Source organism: Rhinatrema bivittatum, chromosome 4 (genome assembly GCF_901001135.1).
Source record: "Rhinatrema bivittatum chromosome 4, aRhiBiv1.1, whole genome shotgun sequence".
NCBI classification, from domain to species: Eukaryota; Metazoa; Chordata; class Amphibia; order Gymnophiona; family Rhinatrematidae; genus Rhinatrema; species Rhinatrema bivittatum.
In genome coordinates this window covers 146,619,043-146,636,702 of record NC_042618.1, presented here as the reverse complement: position 1 = coordinate 146,636,702, position 17,660 = coordinate 146,619,043, and the positions used below count along the sequence as shown (strand labels likewise).

The 17,660-nt window shown below is 41.4% G+C and overlaps 2 protein-coding genes across 4 annotated transcripts in view; one reads left to right on the top strand and one right to left on the bottom strand.

Annotated features, from left to right (window-relative positions):
• BAZ1A (bromodomain adjacent to zinc finger domain 1A) overlaps positions 1 to 17,660 on the top strand; it is a 514,327-nt gene that overhangs the window by 472,130 nt on the left and 24,537 nt on the right. The window lies entirely within an intron of this gene.
• On the bottom strand, positions 1,691 to 6,562 carry LOC115090177 (piggyBac transposable element-derived protein 3-like). 2 transcript variants are annotated; one of them, XM_029598947.1, is made up of 3 exons: positions 6,239 to 6,562; positions 4,641 to 5,662; positions 1,691 to 4,408 (listed from the first exon to the last, which is right to left on the bottom strand). In XM_029598947.1, exon 3 carries the CDS (start codon positions 4,405 to 4,407, stop codon positions 3,394 to 3,396), a length of 1,014 nt encoding a protein of 337 aa, XP_029454807.1. In that variant the 5' UTR covers position 4,408; positions 4,641 to 5,662; positions 6,239 to 6,562; the 3' UTR covers positions 1,691 to 3,393. The 2 variants fall into 2 exon arrangements, with proteins under 2 accessions (XP_029454807.1, XP_029454806.1); XM_029598946.1 differs by lacking the exon at positions 6,239 to 6,562 and having other exon boundaries at positions 4,641 to 6,076.

Here is a 17,660-nt window from a genome sequence, read left to right as displayed (position 1 = left end):
ACTAACATCCTGCTGTCCTGTGAGAACACCTGTTACAGGTAAGCAACATTTGCTTTCTCCATGGATAGCAAAACAAAGCCACATAATCTCTCCTTCCTCCATGGGAAATTGGAATAACTTGGAAAAAGACTAAGGGAGAATCCCACACAGAGATGCTAGTACAGGAAGACTCATGCATGCTCAGAAAGCAGGATTAAACTTTCTAAACTGTGAGAAAAATGATCAACCTAATGCCATTGAATGATGTGAATCGGTTATTTACACTTTCGAATAATAGAAGGACAGGGCATTCCATGAATTAGCAAGTAACACATTTAAGACTAATCGGAGAAAATTCTTTTTAAATATAAGAAACATAATGCACAATAAAGCTCTGGAATTTGTTGCCAGAGGATGTGGTTAGTGCAGTTAGTGTAGCTGGGTTCAAAAAAGGTTTGGATAAGTTCTTGGAGAAATCCATTAACGGCTATTATTCAAGTTTACTTAGGAAATAGCCACTGCTATTAATTGCATCAGTAGCATGGGATTTTCTTAGTGTTTGGGTAATTGCCAGGTTCTTGTGGCCTGGTTTGGCCTCTGTTGATGTCTGAAGAGTGTGGTCCATTAAAAACTGTCTTGTAGAAAGTGAAGGTTGGCAGCAGCTGAAAGCTGGGGTTGAACTGTCACTTACTAGAATTGTCACTGTAAAGAAAGAGCACTAATTAATTTTGCAATTAAATTCAGCAAAACAAACAGCCACATAAGAACATAAGAAATTGCCGTGCTGCTGGGCGCATACCTAATAGGGCCATCAACATGCATTTGCATGTTGAGGGCGCTATTAGGTGCCACGGGTTGGACGCGCGTTTTCCTCCCCTTACTGAATAAGGGGTAAGGGAAAACGCGCGTCCAATAGCAGGCTAACAGTGCGCTCCTATCGGCCTGACAGTATTTAGGGGTCTCTGCTAGGGGGAAGAAACACTGTATTTTGGAGACTTTAAATTTAAATTAGGTGGTGCACTAATATTTTAATTAGGTGGTGCACTAATAAGGAGACGCTAGGGACAATAGCGCCTCCTTATTAGCAGTAGAGGTGGCTGTAAGCGGGTCCAACAACCGACGCTCTATTCTACCGGCATTGGTATTGAGTGGGTAAATGTAACATCAGGACATGCTAGAGAGAGAAAGTTCCTGGATGGAACAATTGGTTCAAGAACCGATGAGAAAGGGAGCAATTTTAGATCTAATTCTCAGTGGGGGACAGGATTTGCTGAGAGGTAATGGTGTTGGGACTGCTTGGCAATAATGATCATAATATGATCAAATTTGAATTAATGACCAGAAGGGGGACAGCAAGCAAATCCACGGCTCTAGTGCTAAACTTTCAAAGGGGAAACTTTGATAAAATGAGAAAAATAGTTAGAAAAAACTGAAAGGAGCAGCTACAGAGGTAAAAAGTGTGCAGGAGGTGTGAACATTGTTGAAATAAATAAATTAATTTAAAAAAAATACCATACTAGAAACACAGTCCAGATGTATTCCACACATTAAGAAAGGTGGAAGGAAGGCAAAACGATTACCATCATGGTTAAACAGTGAGGTGAAAGAGGTATTTTAGCCCAAACATCTTCATTCAAAAATCGGAAGAAGGATCCAAGAGAAGAAAATAGGATTTATTTATTTATTTAAGCTTTTTTTATACCGACTTTCGTGATACAAATCAAATCGGTTTACAGGTAACAAAGATCTTAACAATAACATTAACAATCTACAATAAACATTAACTAGAAAGAGAAGAAAAAGTTACAATAAAACAAGGGAATGCAACTGGGAACTAGAAAAGCAGGTGGGAATTAGATAACTAAATACAATTATATAAGTGGTAGAATCTCGGGAGGTCTACATTTAGTCTGTGTCATGGCTGTGCTATAGTAGTGAAAGAATAGACTCAAGGGAAAGAAAGCTTGACCGAACAACCATGTCTTGAGGGTTTTTTTTAAAAGTCAGAAGACAGGATTCCTGTCGTAGGTCCGGGGGGATAGAATTCCAGTTAGAAGGACCAGCTATCGAAAATGCCCATTCTCTGATAGATGATCGGTGCACAGCTTTATATGGTGGGGCATATAGGGATCCCTTATAAGCTTCCCTAATAGGTCTGGCTGTGATGTGTAGTTTGAGTGGAAATTGCAGGTCAAGAGGGACCTGATGGTGAATGCTTTTGCGAATAATAGTGAGTGATTTGTGAAGGATTCTAAAATTCACTGGGAACCAATGCAGGTCCTTGAGTATGGGCGTGATGTGATCTCTCCTTTTAGTGTTTGTCAGGATTCTTGCTGCCGCATTTTGGAGCATCTGGAGGGGTTTTATGGTAGATGCTGGGAGACCTAGGAGAATCGAATTACAGTAATCTACCTTGGAAAACAAAATAGCCTGTAGGACAGTTCTGAAGTCGTGATGGTATAGCAGAGGCTTGAGTCTTTTGAGCACCTGTAGTTTGTAGAAGCAATCCTTGGTGGTAAGGTTTATGAACTTCTTGAAACTCAGACGTCTATCGATTATGACTCCCAGGTCTCTAGCTTGGGTGATTTGAGTGTTAACATGCGACTGCTGTTGGTGGTCACTGTCTTCTGGTGTGATGAGAAGGAGTTCTGTCTTGGCTGTGTTTAGTACCAAGTTAAGGCTTGTAAGGTGAAGTTTGATCAGTTGCAGGTAAGAGTCCCATTGCTTAAGTGATTTTGCCAAAGAATCCACTACGGGGATCAAAATTTGTACATCATCTGCATATATATAAAATTCCAGTTTTAGATTCGTGAATAGTTGGCAAAGAGGGAGGAGGTAGATATTGAACAGGGTAGGGGATAGGGAGGAGCTTTGGGGGACTCCAAGTGGGGAATTGGTACATGGTGATTCCTTATTGATTTTAACTTTATATCCTCTCTTGCTGAGGAATGAGTCAAACCACCTGAGTACTGATCCCGTGATTCCTATGTCTGCTAATCAATTTACTAAAATGGTGTGGTTTACTGTATCAAATGCTGCGGCGATATCAAGGAGCGCTAACAGGAAGGAATGTCCTTTATCGAGGCCCATAGCCCATTAATGCCCAAATCTTACGTAGTGAAGCAATATTGGTTTAGCTTAAAGTTTGAAACACATGACATGAGAGGATCATTGACTGAACAATTTTTTTTAATATTTGTCACGTCCACAAGATGGCGCTTCGTTCCTATTTGGTAACAATGGGCACATATGGTACTGTGTTTCCATTTGGGAACAACACTGTTTTAATTATGAACTAATGACATTAAAATCATACTCAAGTATTTTAAGCAGTTTTGAGGAAAACTAGTAACTACAGAAAACCATTTAATTAGCAGAGTTTGTTTGATCCAATGATCATTGGGTATGATACTGCTATTCGCAATGAAGATGAAGCGGAACCCTGCACTTGGTGCTCACCAGGCGGGAGTTTTTCTTGCACATCCTACATCTTCCTTGTTTCTCTGATGAAGTAAGGTGATGATTATAACCATCAAACCTCACATCGCTGACTGGTCTACTGGAAGGTCCAGATTTCGATGGTGTGCGATGTTCTGAAAGCTGAAGCAGGGTGCGAACAATGTCCCGACGAAACTCCAGGTGATCAAATGTACCTCCTACTTCAACATGAAGACGCCAAGCTGCAACAACTGCCATGTTGATGCCGTTGACAAATAGAGGCCACCACCATTTCTTTGAATGAAACACTGGACGGTAGTTTGCCATATATCTGTCCAGTATGTCCACTTCTCCCATATGGGTATTGTATAAGCCAATTACCGCTGGCTGTGGAAGGTCAACTGGACACTTTCTGGCTTTGCTCCACCTTCTTGCTTTTCCCAGTGGTTCTATGTTGTTGTAGTTTGAAGCTACAATAACACACTGGTTGTCATGCCATTTCACAGCCAAGACATGTCCGTCGCATACGGCATCAAAGCAGCCTCTCTCCTTCTTTTTCATTTGGCTTGTCTCCATCAATGAGCACTGCTTCAACCTATTTTCGTGAACAGTTTCAGTGGCCTTGATGTTTTGCTTTTGCAGTGCCAGAAGAAGATCATATGAGGTGAAGAAGTTATCAAAGAATACCTCATGGCATAATGGATTTTCTATGGCTGCCGCATCCTTTAGTATAGCTACAGTTCCAGGCACTTCATTTGGCAGAGCCGAAGGCAGTAGATCATCTTCGTCAATCACTTCTTCATCAGACACATTATCAACTTTATTTGGAGGTAGCAGCACTATGTCTCTTATGTCATCACTTTCTACGGCTTCGTCGATAACGTCGGCTAAACGTTCATATTCTTCTAAGGATTCACCATCTTCACAACTTTGATACTCATCTAAAAAGAATGTTAATGCTTCTGCACTGGAAAGTCGTTTCTTAGACATTCTGTAAAGATATAACAGCATATTGAATATTAAATCACTTAAATATAAGGATGTTCCCAAATGGGAACATAGTCACAGTTGTGCCCATTGTTCCCATTTGGGAACATCACGGAATTGATGCAATTTACATATCTATAAACATTTTCAATTTTAAAATAAATAAAATCAAAATGATAACTAAACACTTTTGTATAGTTTTCCAGCAAAATTTGTAAAAAATATTTTATTTTTACCTGTAGAGGAACTTTTTAACCAAAAACACACGTGGCTGTTGTAAAAGGTCAACTTTCAAGATGGCTGCCGCAAACACAGAGAGACTAAATATACCTCAAATGATACCAATGGATGCAAAAACTATTTAGAAACAAAGAATTAGAGTCAATATGGGAATATCTCACTTATCACAAAAATATTAATGTGAAATTTCTTTAGGGGATTGAGTTTGATAATGTCGGCTAGAGAGGGTACTAATATCTGTAAGCAGCTGTTGACGCTTGTTTTCCCATTCCCTTTTAACCACTGTGGCTTTAGCTATACAATGTCCTCTAGCTACTGCTTTCGAACACTCCCATAAGCAGCTCGGGACAATCTCTGCACTTTTATTGAGGTGGAAATATTCATTTAGTTGGGTAGTCAGATACTGGGCAAAGGCTTTTTCTTTTAATAGAGATGTATTGAGCTTCCAGTAAGATTGACCCCCTTGACTCTCTAATTCAAACCATGCCATCCCATGATCGGACCATGTAATTGGTTCTATTGTGCTTGATATAACTTTTGGGACTAGACATTTGTCCACTAGAAAGTAATCAATGCGAGAGTAGGAAGTGTGAGGGGGTTGAATAAAAGGTATAAGTTCTGGTCTTTGGATTGCGGTGACGCCAGATATCTACTAAATGGCCCCTTGTTATGGCAGACCGTAGTATGTTCCTTGCTTTCTGGCCTTGGGAGGAGGAAATCGAACTGCTCGTGTGGGAATTATCAACGTCTGCTTGTAATGTAATATTAAAGTCACCTCCCCAGATGAGATTCCCCTCCCCATGCTTATCTATTATGGATTGTATTTTGGATATAAACTCTGCTTGATTGTGATTGGGAGCATAAATTGATACTAGGGAATAGACATCACTGCCCTCTCTGATTTTAAGAAAAACATATTGACCTTTGTCATCTATGAGGTGCTCCAGTGTATCAAATAAAATGGTCGATGAGATACGGATGCCAGTGCCAGAATATCTGCAGTCCTTTCCAGCAGCAGCTAAATAAACATGAGGAAAATCTCGGAAAGATATCAGGCGCTCATGTCTTTTTCCTTACATGTGTCTCTTGCAAAAAGATAATATTAATCTTAAGCCTTTTAAGGTCTCTCTGCAATAGATATATCTTTCGGTAAGTGTTGAGGCCCTTAACATTGAGCGTAGCTATTCTAATTGACATACCTTTCAAGGTGGTAAAAATTGGTAGAAAAAATGATTAGACATGAGCTCCAATCCATTCCCCCAAGTTTCACGCCCAAGACAACATGAAATACATTGTAGAAAGTAGTGAAAATATCTACCACTATTGCGATACCATTTACCATTTGTGGCCGTAGGCTGGGGTAATCCCACTGTGCCTGCATGATCCGGAGGTCGATGTTTATGGATCCCTTGGTAGGGGGATTCGCCATGTCGTACCAGAGGCCATCTTTCCCGCCCATCCCCCACCCACCTAAATATTTGTAATGATAACACAAGATAACTATCAAATGTACCCGTTGCTAAAACAGGAGAATACTAAATATACTGTAAACCGCGCTCCCTGCAGCATGCGCTGCCAAAGGCAGTTATGGAACCTGAAACTTTAGAAGTTCTTGCTCAGCTGAAGTGATCCTACATCTTCTGTCTTCAGCTTGTTGCCCTGCATTAATGATGGAGTCTTTCTGCGCAGGATGGCGTGTTCACCATCTGAAGCCCACTCTGCTGCACCGAGTTAACCCTGATCTGATGGAGTCTCTGAAGACAAGCCTGGTTTGTGAGTTATCCTCCGTTTAGGCCGTTCAACTAGCTACGTTGGACGACTCTCACTTGGCTTTCAATCTAGAAAGAACACAAAAATACTACGAAGGTGGTGATAAGGCAGGCAAACTCTTAGCACATCAGCTAAAGGAGCGTTTAGCGCACAGTATAATAACCAAAATTAAAACCTCTAATGGTCAAATATCTAGGAACCCTGTCGATATCAGACAATGCTTCACAGAATTTTATGCTTCTTTGTATAGCTTTAACCCTCAGATTGGAGAGCAGGACATCGCTGCCTATCTAGATCATATAGACCTACCTATACTAACTCATATTCAACAAGAATTGGACGCTCCTATCACTACTGCAGAAGTGATATTGGTAATTAAAACCCTAAAAAATGGAAAATCACCAGGACTAGACGGTTTACCCAGGGAATATTATAAAACTCTGTCGGACTGCTTGGCTCCATGCCTAGTGGAATTTTTTAATTACTTGAGGGAGGGAGGCTGGCTCCCTTTATGCACAATCCAACACAACGGGCATAACTGTTCTACCCAAACCTGGCAGATACCCCACATTGTGTGGCTATTACAGGCCCATCTCTCTCATCAACCAAGACTTAAAACTTCTAGCCCACATTCTAGCCCTTCAGCTAAATAAATATTTACCTTCCCTAGTACATTCGGACCAAGTGGGATTTGTGCCACATAGAATGGCGGCCGACAATGTGAGGAAAATTCTGGACTTGGTGTGGTGGGTGAAGAAGGAGAATATCCCTGCTGCATTGTTATCTATAGATGCAGAGAAGGCCTTCGACATGGTCCACTGGCCTTTTCTGTTCCAAACTCTATCTAAAATGAATTTTGGACCTTTCTTTTTAAGCTGGATATCTCAACTGTATACTTCACCACAAGCAGCGGTAAAAGTCAATGGAGGATATGGCGACAGATTTGACATTCAGAGAGGCACTCGACAAGGGTGTCCCCTATCCCCACTTTTATTCGCCCTCTTTCTCGAACCCTTTGCCACTAGAATTAAGAGGTCTGAAGGCATTTTGGGAATTCGCCTGAAGGATAGCACTTTTAAGCTATCACTTTTTGCAGACGACATTATGTTTACATTGTCACACCCCACTAGTTCATTAGTAGAGGTGGAGTCTGAACTCCAACGGTTCAGTAATGTTTCTGGCTTCAAAGTAAATTTGGAAAAATCTGAGCTACTAAGTATAAATCTGCCCTCGAATGATATACGTCAAATTACTAGCGCACATCCTTTTAGATGGGCTAAGAACTCTCTGAAATACTTAGGGGTCCATATTAACGCTAATCTCACTGACCTTCATGCTCTTAACTACACGCCCCTCTCCAAAGCCATTGATCGTGACCTAGATAAATGGCATAAAGGGCCTTTTACATGGCTTGGTCGAATAGCCATAATCAAAATGAATGTTTTACCCCGGTTTCTATATCTGTTCACCACTGCCTATTTTCCTCTCAACAACTTTCTTACGTAAAACGCAAAGGAAACTTTTTGCCTTCATATGGCGCAAACGTCCCCCTAGGGAAGCCAGGCGTGTTCTTTATCAGCACAGAAAACAGGGGGGGGGGGGCTTGGAGTGCCAGATTTACAAGCCTATTATGTAGCAGTGCAATTGAAAGCAGTACTCGATATGAACAGGGTTACTCACCTCAAACAATGGGTCAAAGCAGGCCAAAGCATACTTGGCGCAATGCCTATGGCTGCCATGCTCTGGCAACCAAAATATACCTGACTGAAAATTTCCTGTATACCATGGTCCTTAGAAATCACTCTTAAAATTTGGGATTGCTGGAGGAGGAAGGTGGTGGGTAATCATCTCTTCTATTATCAAACCTCCCTAGCTTATAATAAACTGTTTGCAATAGGTCATCAAGCTAAGATTTTTCAGGAATGGCACTCTAAGGGCATCACCACGCTTGGACACCTGATTCAGGGAGGGGAGATAATGACCATGGCACAAGTCCTGGATAAATATAATCTATCGCAAGATAGCTTTCTGCCTTACGCACAGGTCCGACACTTTCTTCATGACTTATGTACTTGCCAGAGCATGAGAGGGACTCGATCACTGTTTGAGAATCTGTGTATAAAGGCCTATACAGTTTCTAAAGGGGTCTCCAAACTATACTCTATGTTCACAAACTGTGATGAGCCATCTCTGCCCCATCTGCTAAAATGGGAAGCCGATCTAGGGGACCCAATACCCTCTAAAATGCGAATTCTACTATATCAAAGAGCGAGTAAATGTTCAATATCCGCCCGTTTACAGGAAAATAGCTATAAAATGTTATATAGGTGGCATATGGATCCAGAAAAATTGAACAAAATCTACCCTTCCATATCGCCAAAATGCTGGAGGGATTGCAGGGATCTTTTGGATCTTATTTTCATATATGGTGGGAATGTAAATTGATTGTGCCTTTCTGGCAAGCCCTGAATAAGTGGTTGATCCAGATATTTGGACTTAGTTACCCTACAGCCTATCTCTGCCCTGTTGAATGCCCCTGTAGCCCTGTTAAATGGAAACCAACAAACACTGAGTATGCACATCCTGCTCTGGGCATGCTTTTCTATTGCTCGGCACTGGAAATCAACTAAAATTCCCACACTAGAAGAGGTACTAGGGAAACTGCATATTCATAAAGGTTTGGACTTCTTTACTGCATTACAACATGATAAAGTTGCCAAGCACATAGCAATATGGAAACCGTTGCGCCCACCAAGTGATTTTCTCTGAATTTGATTATTATCCGTCCCACTCTTAGGCTTAATCCAGTAGCACCATCTCCAGTAGCGATCATACATACCGATTTGCTATGAACCTTTATGTTGACAACATGAATAGCTAATGTCTTATTGTATATGGTATATCGATTAAACCTGATGGAAGTTATTATATTTTTGGGCACTTCTTGCCTGTCTCCTAGCTATTTCATAGCTTTTATGGCTATGGGCTGTCTTCATGGATTATCTCATGCTCCTTGTTCATCGAGAAACATAAAACTGGACTCTTTCAATCGCTAAACAGCTTTATGTTACAACCCTTCAACGACACCTTGGAGATGGCGTATCTTCTACATTGGGGCATCAGCAAGGAGATCTCAGAGACTGGGAGCTCCTACCTCTATCTTCAGTTGGACACTGTTGGACTGTGCCAGTGGCGGGGATTCAGGGGTTAAGGGGGGGGAGGGAGTGAGAAAGGGGGTTTGGAGTAACCACAGTCACAAATTTCTTTCGTTATTTGCTTGTTCATAGTTTATTGTTGTATTTTGCAATGTTTTGACATGGTTACATGTAATTTAACAAAATTCAATAAAATATAAAAAACAAAAAAAGGGAATGGAACAGCTTCGCTATTAGGAAAGACTAAAGAGGTTAGGACTGTTCAGCTTGAAGAAGAGACGGCTGAGGGGGGATATGATAGAGGTGTTTAAAATCATGAGAGGTCTAGAACAGGTAAATGTGAATCAGTTATTTACTCGTTCGGACAGTAGAAGGACTAGGGGACACTCCATGATGTTAGCATGTTGCACATTTAGAACTATTCGGCAAAAGTTCTTTTTCACTCAATGCACAGTCAAACTCTGGAATTTGTTGCCAGGTGGATGTGGTTAGTGCAGTTAGTGTAGCTGGGTTTAAAAAAAGTTTTGGATAAGTTCTTGGAGGAGAAGTCCATTACTTGCTATTAATCAAGTTGACGTAGAAAATAGCCACTGCTATTACTAGCATCAGTAGCATGGGATATACTTAGTTTTTGGGTACTTGGCACAGGTACTTGTAGCCTGGATTGGCCACTGTTGGAAACAGGATGCTGGGCTTGATGAACCCTTGGTCTGATCCAGAATGGCATGTTCTTATGTCTTTATGGTTATTGAAACTGCTGACAGCTACAGGTTAGGAAAAAGGATGCTGGTAAAATTGAGCGTCTGTTTTGCTGACCAGCGGGCACATTTTTTTTTTTACTTTTGTTTTTTAAGTTTTGGTTCATCTGACATAATATCGCCTGCTTTGGGTAGATGTTTATTTCTGTGCATAAAATGTGCAGCTTGGCCGCATATTTTACTTTCAGTATCCCAGGAACTTATTGCCTCATCAACATACATTTGCATGTGATGAGCGCTATTAGTTTTCGGGGGGGGGAGGGTTGACCGCAATTTTTTGATGCGCTAAACCCCTTACTGTATAAGGGGTAATAGACGCGCATCGAAAACACATGGCCAATTGCAGGTTAAATGGTGTGCTCAGCCAAGCATGCCTTATTGTATCAGCCTGTAAACTTGTTTTTTAGACTTCTGGCATTTGCATACAGTCAACTTAGTATATATTGTATTTTTATTCACAACTTGCTTATTAGCAGTTGATACAGATAATTTGGCATCTTTCATATTTGTCTATTTAATTCCATCGGTATATACTGACTTCCCTATTTTGCCAGTATCCTTTGAAGATACTTCAATCTGAACCATGCATTCTTGAGTAGCTGTCTGCTTTCCTCCATGAATTAGTTTAAAAGCTGCTCTTTTTAAAAAAAATATCACCAGCAACCAGGATCCACCCTAGTTAAGGTAGAGCTGTGCATAGGCAAACATAGGCTTTAAGCCCTCTGCTCTGAGATGTCCATGAAAGATTGGTCAATGCCCCTTGTACAATAGGCATAAAGTAAAAGAGACAAATCTCCATAAAAGACCACTGCTCCATCTTATAGACACTCTGCAACTGTGGGCCCTCCCCCACTAGCAGAAAGTTCTGAGCACCCTCCCAAAAGCGGCAGCTCTTTTATCACAGATGTTACACCTAATAAACTATGTTACCGAACCTTATGGCACACTTGTAAATGTTCAAATCACAGTATCATTAATTTTATGTGCCTTGATGTAAACCGTTGTGACGGTATCCTCCAAACGACGGTATAGAAAAGATTTAAAATAAATAAATAAATAAATTCTCTTCCCATTCAGAGATAAAGATCTCATGACCATTAAAGAATCCTGACTTGACTGACAGTATCAGAATCTCAAAGCTAATACAAATCCCTCCTCAGGGAAGACTAACCCTTATTGAGAACCAGCTGTTCAAGTTAACTCAAAATCTTGGAGGGACATAGACTACAATGCCTAAGGATTCCTCCAATAAAATCTTCTTTTCAAATCTAAAATCAAGATTTATTAGATCAGGAAATCTCTTCCCTACTCAAAGTAAGCACTAATTAGTATATTCTACTTTGGGAATAGGAAAACATTTTATTACTGATACCTTCTAATATAAAAAAAACCCTGGGAGCCTCATTCCATCTTGGATCTCAGAGCCCTGAATAAGTTTTTTCACAAAGAATTTTCAAGATAACATTGCTCATAATCTTGCCCAGCTTTGTTCTCTAGATGTCAGATATATAAACACATTAATACACCCAGATCATAGACTAGATTTTCAGGTTGCTCTTTGGATCTCTATACCTTCAATACAGGTTACTACCCTTCAACCTATTCTCAGTCTCCCCCATCTTCATGTTTTCACCAAGTTCCAGTGGTAGTTGCGTCACTCCCGCTCCATGTTTTTACCAAGTGCTTAGTGGTAGTTGCAGCATTCTTCAGAAGAGACAGAATTCATCTGTTTCAATGTTTAGCCTCACTTGGCTATTCAAGCAATGTTTCTCACGTTCTACTTCAATTAAGAATACTGACAAATAGAGCATCTTACACATTCAAGAGGGAGAGGAGTTTTCTGTATGTGTACAAGCAGGAGCGTAAATCTCTTCTATCCTATAACAAATTTTGCTAGATTGTCTTCGCCATGTATCCAAATTTGGCTTAAAAGCAAATTCAATCAGAATTTATTAGTGCAATCGCTGCTTATCACAATCAAGAGGAAGGAACAAACAATTCCTTCCCATAATATAAAAATGTGTTTTATAACACGCCTACTTTACTTAAACCTCCTGTAAAACCACCTGCACTGTCCTTGGATCTCAGTGTGGTCATCACTCAGCTGATGGGACCCTTCTTTGAGACTATATATATGTTTAATCTCAAGTATTTAACCTTAAAATGTTCTTATAGTTCAACTAGAAATCATATATCCCCCCCTCCCCTCCTCCTTCACCCCCAGAATTTGGTAATTAGACTGAAGAATTATAATACTCCCTCAAAGAACAACCCTGTGAAAACTCATTGGAGATCATACTTTAATTTTTTTGTTAACTTTTTATTGTCACTGATAGTATAGGGAAAGAAAATAGACAACAGAGCAACCAAAATATAACCTATTTTCAATTGTAATCTTTTTATTAACTGCAAAAAGAAAAATATCACGTCAGGCAAGAGTTTCTTTTACATATTATATTTCTCAAATGTACAACAGTAAAATGTATATATTTGGAATTGTTCGAAAGTCATGTTTATGCCAGTATCAGTTTGCCAGAACCTTTGTCTCTATCATCTACATCAATGATCTCCCCACATCATTAGAGAGAGCCTTAGTCCTGGGACTGAAACTAAATAACTCAAAGATCAAACAACTGCTTTAGGAAGATATGGTCCCAAAATTTCCAGCACTAGTGACTTATCCTTCATATGCAAAATTATTCAACAGAATGGTTTTGCTTCCTGATTGTCCCAGTAGACCAGGCCAGATGGATGGGTTTTTTTCCTGTACCAGCAGATGGAAACAGAAGGCAAATGCTTTACTGTACTTAAATTACTATGTTACCTACAGTCTCTGTATTCTGTCTCCAGCAGATAGGGGTGTCTAACTTGCAGTTGGACTTCTGTACTGAAATTGCTTCCAGGGTGTAAGATCCTGATGATTGGGCTCTCCCCCTGGAAGAATAGGGCCGAGCAGGGGATCTTTGGCTCTTCTTTGTCTTTGACTCTTATCTCAAGGAAGGTCTGATAGCCAGGGAAGCTGGCTTCCTCTCTCTTTCTTCTCCTTCCCACTCTATGCGAATCCAGGGCCTCCCTGGCAGAAGACACCTTTAAAAAAAAAAAGTATTTCTTTCTTTGGGCTGCCTTAGTTTAGTATAGGGAATTCCCCTTCAAATAATTAAAAAAATAAATAAAAAAGACTAGACCTCAGTGGAACTGTGAGCATCCAGAGCTACCTTAACACTGAGAGGATAGGGGATCAGGTCCGTTCCTCCTTTGGTGCAGGGAAGAGTTTTTCAAGAATTTGCTGTGCATGGAGGGAAAGGAGAAATCAGAACAAGTCAACCAGTTGTTTTTTCTCACTACGCAAGTACAGCATGGTCCTTCCTGCACAGCACGGGAAATGTTGGGATCTCAGGATAGTGACATCTTCTCTGTGATTTATATGGGAGCAACGGGGAGGGCTTCTTGGGAGAGGGGACAGCAGCCATGGAAGTGAACTACGGCCAGATAAAGAAACAACAGTCCCAGGGCTCAATTTTAGGATCCAAGGCAGATGTGGGCAGGCAAGGAACAGCAGCCATGTTACCTGTTTGTTCCATGATGCAGAGTAATCAAACAGGAGTTTCTGCTTGGCCCTCTCTTCTCACCACAGTCAGGAGAGGTTATGGGGTTGTACAGGTCAAGTCAGGGGGTGCTTCGGGGAGGAAGAGTATTGAGCATCAGGAGGAACTCTTTTCTCCAGAGGTAAGCTTTGTTAATGCACAAGGCATTAATTAAGAATGGTGCTGCAGCTGGTGGGTCTCTCCAGAAAGGGGCCTCCTTGGGAAGGGGGGGGGGGGCTTCTTGGGTCCATCGCATCCCAGGTAAAGGAGGATTGACTCATGGAGATTTGGACATAGAGTCAGGGGCTCGGATGAGAATTTCACCCCAGAGATTCCTGTAGACCTCTCAGGGAATGACAACGACGTGGAAGAATCTCCTTTAGAGGAAGGTGAGAGTCCAATACTGGAGGGGGATGACACCAAGGTGGTTAGACTCTTTAAGCAAAAGGAGTTGCCTGCCATGATTGCTAAAGCCTTAACAGAGTTAGCAATTAAGAAGAGCAGGGGAGACCCAGAGAGGAAGATGAAGATCCCATATTGGATGTGTTAATGGGTCCTTCTCAGGCTTTCCCTTTTCACCAAAAGGTAAAGGTCTTGGTCTTTAAATAGTGGCATGTTCCAGAGACTGGTCTGAAGCTTGGCAAAGCCATGGTGGCAGAGTTGGACCTTGTTTCTGAGAATGCCCAGGGTGGATGTCTACGTTTCTGTAGTTACTAGTAAAACTACTATTCTTGTTGAGGGAGCGGGGCTATTAAGAATTCCCAAGATTGTGAGATGGCGATCCATCTTAAGAGGAGGTTCGAGGTTTCTTTTTTGGTGCTCAGGGAGGCAGCTTGTAGCAGTTTCATGGCCTGGGCCTGTTTATGCTAGGTGCAGCAGATCCCTGTGGCAGATTCTGAAGAGACTCTCTCCAAGAGAGAGAGATGGAGCTAGAGTCCAGGTTGGTCTTTAGTACAGAATCCTTGTATGATTAATTTGCACAACAGCCAGGAATATGATTTCAGCAGTGTCTGCGAGGCATGTGCTATGGCTACGCAAATGGGCCAAATGGACCGCTACGAGATGGAGGACAGCCAGGTGGTGGAGCGTGTGGGGCCGGCGGTGGTGGCGGACCAGCTGAAAGCTTCAACTACACTCTTCTAACAAACCAACCAGAAGGGCATACCAGAACAGAATGATCACCCAACCTGCAAAATCTACCCTGAGGAAACGCGCTCTATCCACAGCGGGCCCGTCACTCTGGAACTCACTACCACCGGACCTCCGCCTAGAACCGTGCCATACAACGTTCAAGGTGAAACTCAAGACTTGGCTCTTCCTTCAAGCTTTCCCAGAGAGCTAAAGCAGGAAGAACAAACATCCAGCCTTGTCTTACCACAATAATGTAATGCTCACATTGAGTCAGTTTTTTGTTCCAAGTTGTTACCTAAGTTGATCTTAGTTGTTTCTTAATATAATATATTACACTGTATTATAGTTCTTCTGTTCATTATATTATATTTGATATGTTCCATGTAAACCGCCTACCCGGCGATAGCTATATCTGTTAAATGTGAACCGGAGTGATATGTATTGTATACAGGAACTTCCGGTATATAAAAACCAATAAATAAATAAATAAATAAATGAACAAGTGGTCCCAATCTCAGCTTGGCAATCTTCTCTTTCATAGCAGGTTGCTTTTTGGGGAGGATTTGGAGAAGTCAGTCAAGCATTTAGGCGAGTCCAAGGCTCATAGGTTGCTTGAGAACAAACCTAAAGGAAACCGGAAATCCTTTCCTAGCAGGTAGAAGTTTTGTTGGAATGTTGGGGAGATACCAGTTCCAGAGATGGTTTTCAGGGGTGATGAGTCAGACGAACTGAATGAAATCACTGTGAATCTGGAAGATGTAGTAGGCCAGATTGACAAACTAAAGAGTAGCAAATCACCTGGACCGGATGGTATGCATCCTAGGGTACTGAAGGAACTAAAAAATGAAATGTCTGATCTATTAATTAAAATTTGTAACCTATCATTAAAATCATCCATTGTACCTGAAAACTGGAGGGTGGCCAATGTAACCCCAATATTTAAAAAAGCCTCCAGGGGCGATCCGGGTAACTATAGACCAGTGAGCCTGACCTCAGTGCCGGGAAAAATAGTGGAAACTATTCTCAAGATCAGAATGGTAGAGCATATAGAAAGATATGATTTAATGGAACACAGTCAACATGGATTTACCCAAGGGAAGTCTTGCCTAACAAATCTGCTTCATTTTTCTGAAGGGGTTAATAAACATGTAAGAAATTGCCATGCTGGGTCAGACCAAGGGTCCATCAAGCAGCTAATGGTCTTCTCCTCCAAGAACTTATCCAAACCTTTTTTGAACCCAGCTACACTAACTGCACTAACCACATCCTCTGGCAACAAATTCCAGAGCTTTATTGTGCATTGAGTGAAAAAGAATTTTCTCCAATTAGTCTTAAATGTGCTACTTGCTAACTTCGTGGAATGCCCTCTAGTCCTTATATTATTCGAAAGTGTAAATAACCGATTCACATCTACTCGTTCAAGACCTCTCATGATCTTAAAGACCTCTATCATATCCCCCTCAGCCGTCTCTTCTCCATGCTCAACAGCCCAAACCTCTTCAGCCTTTCCTCATAGGGGAGCTGTTCCATCCCCCTTTATCATTTTGGTTGCCCTTCTCTGTACCTTCTCCATCGCAACTATATCTTTTTTGAGATGCGGCGAATAGAATTGTACACATTATTCAAGGTGCGGTCTCACCATGGAGCGATATAGAGTCATTATGACATTTTCCGTTTTATTAACCATTCCCTTCCTAATAATTCCTAACATTCTGTTTGCTTTTTTGACTGCTGCAGCACACTGAGCCGATGATTTCAAAGTATTATCCACTATAATGCCTAGATTTTTTTCCTGGGTGGTAGTTCCTAATATGGAACCTAACATCGTGTAACTACAGCAAGGGTTATTTTTCCCTATATGCAACACCTTGCACTTGTCCACATTAAATTTCATCTGCCATTTGGATGCCCAATCTTCCAGTCTTGCAAGGTCCTCCTGTAATGTATCACAATCCGCTTGTGATTTAACTACTCTGAATAATTTTGTATCATCCGCAAATTTGATAACCTCACTCATCGTATTCCTTTCCAGATCATTTATATATTGAAGAGCACCGGTCCAAGTACAGATCCCTGAGGCACTCCACTGTTTCCCCTTTTCCACTGAGGAAATTGACCATTTAATCCTACTCTCTGTTTCCTGTCTTTTAACCAGTTTGTAATCCTCGAAAGGACATCGCCTCCTATCCCATGATTTTTTAGTTTTCTTAGAAGCCTCTCATGAGGGACTTTGTCAAATGCCTTCTGAAGTGAGGACCAATGAGAAGTACCGATGACAGACTGTGGTCTGGGCTGGCAGCAATCAAGCATGATCAGGACACAGGCCTTGGTTGGGGCAGCAGCAGACAAAGAAGGTCAGGTCACAGGCTATGGTCGAGGCAAGTGGCGAACAAGGATGTTTAAGTCATAGGCTATGGTCAGTATCGGAGGTCAGCCCAAGGGAAGACAGATTAAGGCTGAAGAAGGCAAGGCAGGGCTGGACGATGCTGAAGATGAAGACAAGATACCAAAGCAGCAACTCACACTATCAGAATGGTAGTCGACCCATTGCTGAGACAGCAAGAGAGGAATAGAGGAAGTCCTTTATAGGGCTAAGTGTATGACGTCATCTTAGGGCA

Excerpts from the sequence above, each read along its gene's own strand:
- LOC115090177 (XM_029598947.1), bottom strand. The coding sequence starts at position 4,407 with ATGTCTAAGAAACGACTTTCCAGTGCAGAAGCATTAACATTCTTTTTA.